Raw genomic sequence first — 7,036 nt, 5'->3', positions numbered from 1 at the left:
CCCAAAAAGAGCCCAATTTGCTAAGGATAGTCCACACCACAAACAGAGCCTCCTCCTGTTCCAGGCGGCAGACACTACTTCGATAGTGGCAGGCAAGAAAGGACCATGTGAACGTGTTTATGGGTTGGTAGGGCATGGCATTTACAAATCCAAACTCTGACTTGCTGTGATATGAGTCCCCTTCCCATAGGGTACCCCAAAACAAAACAGGAGGGGTAAACAGGCTTGCTTCACAGTGGTTTAATATGAACAGGAGTTGGATATGACATTGTCTGACAGAAGATTGAACAGTTTTGCTGAATGAAAGCCCCAAGTCAAGATATTTACAGAGCAGAGATGGGGCGTCAGACTCTCAGCACTTGGGCATGCTGAAGGAATGTCTTAGAAAATACAGAGGAGAAGCTAGAGCTCAAAAAGGAAGCAACAACAACAACATTAGCAAGGTGGGCAAGGGCACAGAGCCTCTCTGGGAGCTGACCTCTGGTCCGGGGGCACCTCAGACGTCCCTCCTCCCCCACACCAGGCTACTCAGCCTTTTCCCCGACATCCTGCTAAGGTCTTCTGAGGGGGCGAAGGAAGGCCCTCCTGGCCAGCCCTAAGAACCCGCTTCGTATTAATTAGTGCTGTCCCGGGCCCAGCTTCTAGAGGAACCACTGGTGGTCCCTGAAGAGACAGGGACAGAAAGCTCAATGACCCTGTGACCAAAGTGAGGGAGGGGAAGACAATTCTTCCCCTTCATTTACCCAGCTCAAAGTGCTTGCCAGAAGTCAGACTACATTATTTGTTCAAGTAGCCCTGCCCTTTGGGAACAAAAAGTGGCGTGAGATTTCAAGAAGGAAGGAGAATGGGATGGAGTGCTTTCTGGCCACTGGGAGCTTCCAAGACAAGAAACCATTCTCAGTCTGCACCATCACACAATAGGGAAGCACCTCCAAGGCAGCCCACCTGGCAGTAAGATTTCAGGAAGAGCCGCTGACCCACACTGGTCAATTAAGGATGGACAGTGAAAAGCCAGCCAAGCAGAGGAAGCAGCCACGGGCCTAGAGAGTGGGAGAAAGCCAATGGGGACCCCTCTGCTTCCCCACAAGTTCCTTGTGACTCTGAGGCAGCTAAGTATGATGGGCCCAGCAAATCCACAAACCCAGATGCTTGGCTTCTAAGCTGATGACTGCCCCAGAGAGTGACATAAGAACGAGGAAGGTTATCAAGAAAATGGAGAAAGACCCGGGGGCAGAATAGAGAAAACTGAGAGAGCCCATGGGAGTCTACCAGCCCACAACAGGGCAAAAGGAAGGTTCCATGCAGGTAGAAGGGGGCAGGGTTGTTCCCTGCTCAGAGTTCCAGGTTAAACTTTGGAGTGGGGAACCTCCCTTAGACTCACAGCATTGCTGACCTGTTTGGCCAAGTGCCACTGAAGTACCAGACCCCCAGGCTAGCCTTGTTGCCTGAGAGGAAGCCCAAGCAAGTGCCTTTTAGTCCAATTCCTGACCCCCTCCCCCTAAAAGCCCAGGACCTCTGCCTGAAGCTTCCCACCTCTCCTTGGAGAGGAGGATCTTAGAAGAGTGCCCACAGTGTGACCAAGTGGCAGACAGACAGTCAGGCCAGGGGACGACAGCCACTGCAGATCAAGAGAGAGAGAGGCTTAGTGTAAAAACTCAGTGTCATTTCGCCAGGAAGGCGGAAGGCAGGTGGCCAGAGGGCTTTCCTATTGGCGCACCTTCCCAGGGACGTAGTTCCTGTCGATTGTCTCCTCCTGCAGGAACATGTGTAGGCAGCGCTCATTCTGAGCCAATGGGTGCCCGGCGATTCTGTAAGGGAACCAAGATGACTGATGTCAGTACTGAAGGCCAAAGAGAATCAGAAACAGCAGCAAAGGCAAAGAGAGCAGGGTCTAGATAGCTGAGCACAGCACTAGGCCTTTCCAGGGCTGCTTCATACAGCTCTGCTGCTTCTACTTTACCAGGACCAGCTACGACTTAGCCTTAGTGATCTCAGGAGAAGACATGGCTAACATGCACCATCTGCAGGGGACTGAGGGACAACAGGTTCTGATGGAGGAAATGGCCCCTACTGCCAAGTCAGTCTACCCCAGAACTAACACTACAACATAGTCCTCATTCTAGAAGATGGGGCAGAGGAATGGGGTAGGAAAATAAGCAACCATCAGCTCACTTGTTAATAAACTGTTCGAGACCCTGCCTCCGCTCCTCGATGAAGGACTCCTCAAAGATGCCTTCGTCTCCTCGGAAGGGGAGCTGCCGCTTCAAGGCTTTCCCAGGCAGCGGTGGCACTACAATCTGTGGGCAGACCCCAAACATCAACCACTGGAAGGATGGGGAACAATAGATCAGCCCCACAACCAGCACCTCAGGAAAGCTATGAACACAAGCACCCCCAAAGGCCTAGGGGCAAGGAGCCTGATAGGCCAGTCATCTGCTTGGGATGTTGGCATGAAGGAAATTCTATGGGAGGGCAGAGATGCCCTTCAGGATATCACATCAAAACATCAGCGACTGGACCCTGACACCCTCACTGCTCTTTAATAACGTGTTTTAGATGGAACATCCATGTTATTTCTCGAATCCTTTCATTAGTTTATTTGTGCCTGGCCTCCCACATCCCTTTTAAAAGGTATTTGTCTAGAATTAGCCCATCGAAGCATCTAGTGGTGCTGTCCAGTGGTGCTCACACTTCCCACTCCCTTCACAGGCTTGGTGTCCACAGAGGTGGGGTGGGGGGTGGGCCACACCTTACTGTCCCGCTCCAATTCATTCTTTAGCCACTCAAAGTCACTGTAGCGCCGCCGTACACATGACTCCTTCAGCTTGAAGATAGGGAGGTTAGTCTATAGGGAAAGGAGGAATGAAAGAGGGAGGAGGAAGGAACTGTCAGTGCATACCCATCCATATGTTACGACCTCTCAGGCAGCTCTATATTCCTGGTCCCCTGCTCTGAGCACCAAAGCAGAAATGTTAACCCTTGTCCATGCCCAACCCAGGCCGTGCTTGGACCTTAGAAATTCCCTGAATGGAACAGGAATCAAACTCAACAAAGCTGTGCCCTCCCCACCCTGTTGCAAAGTTTGCCATCCCTCAAAGTTTTCCCAACCCCATGTCCTCCAGGCAGCCCTCACTGACCTCCTTGGAACTCGGACAGTACTCAGGTCTTATACAATACAGTACCACAGCATCTTCACTGCTGTGGCATGTCATAGCCTACCCCTCAATTACACTCTCAGTGTCTAGATGATGGAGAACATAGCTCCAACTACGGGGAGCCGTGATGGTGTCTACAGTAGTGCTGAAGATGTGGTGTGCATTCAGAAACTTGGTTGCCTGACAGCTGATGCCATGCCCTAGCAAATGATTTAGCCAAGATTCTCCCCTGCTCTGAAAACTTCCTGAGAAAGAGCTGGTAGGCAGATTGGTTTTCTATAGATTGTTCCAGCTCAGTTCTAGATCCTAACCATTCAAAAGGTCCTCAGGGATCTTGAGGTAATTGGGCAGCCATGGCTGAAAAAAGGAAGGAAATAAGCCTTTATTAAGCACCTGCTGTGTGCTGGGCATTATGCTAAATGCATTACCAATATGATTCCACCTGATCTTCACAACAACCCTGAGAAGTAGGTGCTGTTATCATCCTCATGTAACAGTTGAGGAAACTGAGGCAGTCGGAGGTGAAGTGATTTGCCTAAGGTCACACTGCTAGTCAGTGTCTGAGGCTGGAACAGGGTATCTAGAAATCTTATTTCAGGGCTCCCCTAAATATCCCCTTAGATGACATGCTTCTAAAAAAGTACTTTGGAATCTGTGAGGCTGGAGGTTGCCTTCTCCTGAGTCAGCTTCAGGGTTGAGTTATCCAAAAATGGAACCTCAGGCCAGCTTGTAGGTACCATCTCAGGGCATAGGGAGGTGCATATAAAGAATTATTTTATTATTTTGAACTTTCCTACAAAAAGGTGTTGTTATCTTTAACTCACTCCTAGTGACCCTACAGGTAAAAATGCCTGAGCACCAAGGTCCTGATTTAATGCTTCTCCTGAACCTTCTTACTTGAGAAGAGCTGAGAAATTCAGGTAGCTTCCTGAATATTGAGGTGCCAGCAAGAGAAAAGGAAGCCCCCATCACCAGGTAGCATTCTGTAGACTTCCTCTGACTCAGGAATGTCATTTCCCTGCCTACCTGGCTAGTAAAGGTACTGCTGTTTTCCCAGAAGGGTCATTTCCTCATAGGCCTAATCCACAAATCAGAAGTCAAAAACCAATTCCTAGTCTTTGTTTCAGTAGAGATGCTCTTTAATTGTAATTAAAGATAACGGGCCCAGACGCTCTCCATGAAAGCCAAGGGCAAGGAGAGCCAGAAAGCCCGAGTCCACAGGAGAAGGGGCATTTGGCAAATTCCACTCCCTAAAAGTTCAAGCCATAGCAACCACGGTGCTATGTATAGCCATGGTATGAAGTCTCTGCACGGCTTCTCTGACTCTGAACTACCCCCAGGACATTTCTCATAAGAGTATTCAGAATGGACTAGAAAGAAAACCGGATTTGGTCTGAGTGGACCTGGCTCACCATCTCTTTGGCCTTCCTTTCCTTACCTATAAAATGAGAAGAAGATTCAATGCTCTCTAACATCCTTCCCAGGACTAAAATCTGTGAACTCAGGCCTAGATAAGGATAGACGGTGGCAGAAACATCCAGTTGTTTACAAAAAGGAAGGAAGGAGAAAAGGCCAGTATCTTCCGAGATGCGTTTCCCAAAGCACCTAAAACCAAATGGCCAGCTAAGCTACCTTGTTGATGAAAGAAGTCCTCTGAAAAAGGCAAGAGTTCAATGATATGGAGAAGCCTTTGCAGGATCTGCAGAACAAGTTATACAGTAATAATACTGTAAAGACTAACAACTTCTAATGTCTTGGGAACTCCCATGGACACAATGGAGCCAAGCACAGTTAGAGGGGACTCATGAGGAGACACACTGCCCCCCTCCAGTCAGAAAGCTGATGGCCTCAGAAGGCGGGCTCTTGTCTGACTTGCCTCTGCTTTTTTCTGGGGTTTATTTTTCTTGTTTTCTCAATGGGTGGAGGGAGAGAATTTGGAACTGAAAATAACTAAGAATAAAATAACTGTCAATATAGTTACTATGACTATAAATAACGATAACTATAAAATAACTAAAAATAAAATTGAATTTACAAAATTAAGAGGGTTTTGGCAGCCATGGGCATAAAAACCTGGAAATCATCATTCTATAAACCAGGCTTTAAATAAGAGTTTACAGTGTAAGCCCCTCGCATTGCAGGGTGAGAAGGACTGATGGAAAGGTAGTGAAGAGTAAACTTTTACACACTGGTTAGTTGTTGGTGTTGGTTTTTTCCAAGTCTAGTCAAGGAGAACCCATAAGGGAGAGCTTCCTCCTCCCAACCAGGGCTAGGACAAAGAGTTATTTACAACAGATCCCCAAAATACTCTTCTCTTTTGAGAATGAAAGCACTCAGTAAATCACAGGATGACAAAAAAAAGTCCTAGTAAAAAATTCCCAAGGCCATGTCCCAGACTCACTCAAAGCTGTTTCTTATCCCTGGAAAAATGCATCCCATCTCTTTTCAGTCTGTTGAGGAAGTGGCAGGGATGATTCTAAATAGCTATCTCACCAATCAGTCTAACTTCCTTATTTGCTTCCATCCCTTTCCCTCTCCTTGCTTCTGGGGGGGTTGGGAAAAGGCAGAATTTGGGAATCCCAGAGTCTGCAGCCAGTGCTGCCTGATCTCGGCCTCAGAATGCTCCAAAGGATAAAGTGCTCCCTGAAGGGGGCTGCCACCTACTATGTGTGTGTGTGGGGGGGGGGGGGGGGGGGCTGCCACCTACTACGTGGACCTCAGTTTCCTGACCTCGGGACTCCTCGATGACCTCTAATGGTCCTGCGGGCTCTACATGGATCATCCCCCAGAGCGCTTCAGGACTCTGCTCCCTCTCACAGCTGGGGGGGGCCAGGCCAGGAGATGGGGTGTGCAAGGGCCCGCAGGCCCAAGAAAGGCCTCGGGGAATGGTGTGCACAAAGATGGCGCGGCCCTCAAACTTTCGGATGCGCCGGGCACCCATCAGCACAAACTCTCTGCTGGCGCCCAGGGGCCCCGCTTTCTCACCCGGTCACCTCGCGGGCCCCAACCTCGGCCCGAAGCTACAGGCCCGAGGGGCCGGCGGGTGACAAAGGTGCGGCTCGAAGGCCCGACCTGAGGCCGCGCTGCCCTCCCCGCCCCCGACTCCGGCCCCCCCCCCACCCCGGCTCCCTCGCGTGCACACCCCGGGCGGCGCCCCGGGGCCATGCTCGTGCCCGCTCGCCGCGCCCGCGTCCTGAGAGAGGAGGGGAGGGCAGGGCAGGGGGAGGGGGCCGGTCCGAGGCCCCTCCTCGCCCCGCCCCTGCAGGGGCGCGCGCGCGGGCCCGGGGGCGCGCAGCCCGCTCCCCCTCCCCCTCCCCTCCCTGGGCCCGCACCCCCGGCCCCGCTCACTCACCCGCATCCGGACCTCGTAGGTGGTGAAGCGCGCTCGGCCCACGCCCACCGTCTGCGGGTTGAAGATGTCGATCTCCAGGAAGTTGCTTGGCGGCCCGTAGGCGTCCGTCAGGTCCTGAGGCTTCGAGTTAAGGCGCCGAGTGTCCGCCACCGCCGCGTCCGACATCTTTCCGCACCCGCTCCCAGCGCGCGAGCCCGAGCGGCCCAGCGGGGGGGGGGGGGTGCGGGGGGGGGGGGGAGAAGGGTTGGGGGAGGACAAGAGGGGGCGGGGGGCGGAACGTGGGAGAGTGGGAGGAGATCTGAGGAGGGAGGAGGACGAAGCGAGCCCCGCCCACCCAGCGGCCGACCAACCAATCTGTCTTCTCGGCTCTGGGCTCCAGCGACGGCGCGCAAGCTCCGCCCAAGCGCCGGGCCCAGCGTCCTGAATGCGGCTCAGCCACCGCCCTACGACCGCTATTACATGGGCCTTATACAGAGCGCGGGGCCCCTCTGGGCACATTGCCCCGCTCCGCCCCGCTACGCATATCTCT

The 7,036-nt window shown here is 52.3% G+C and overlaps 1 protein-coding gene across 1 annotated transcript; it reads right to left on the bottom strand.

Moving 5' to 3' along the window:
- Positions 1-225: 225 nt before the first annotated feature.
- SNX12 (sorting nexin 12) lies at positions 226-6,726 on the bottom strand. Its single transcript, XM_072626777.1, has 4 exons — positions 6,508-6,726; positions 2,750-2,845; positions 2,173-2,297; positions 226-1,808 (listed from the first exon to the last, which is right to left on the bottom strand). The coding sequence occupies exons 1-4, from the start codon at positions 6,670-6,672 to the stop codon at positions 1,706-1,708; spliced, it is 489 nt and encodes a 162-aa protein (XP_072482878.1). The 5' UTR covers positions 6,673-6,726; the 3' UTR covers positions 226-1,705.
- Positions 6,727-7,036: the final 310 nt, after the last annotated feature.

Source organism: Notamacropus eugenii, chromosome X (genome assembly GCF_028372415.1).
Source record: "Notamacropus eugenii isolate mMacEug1 chromosome X, mMacEug1.pri_v2, whole genome shotgun sequence".
Taxonomy (NCBI): domain Eukaryota; kingdom Metazoa; phylum Chordata; class Mammalia; order Diprotodontia; family Macropodidae; genus Notamacropus; species Notamacropus eugenii.
This window is presented reverse-complemented; position numbering and strand designations above follow the sequence as displayed.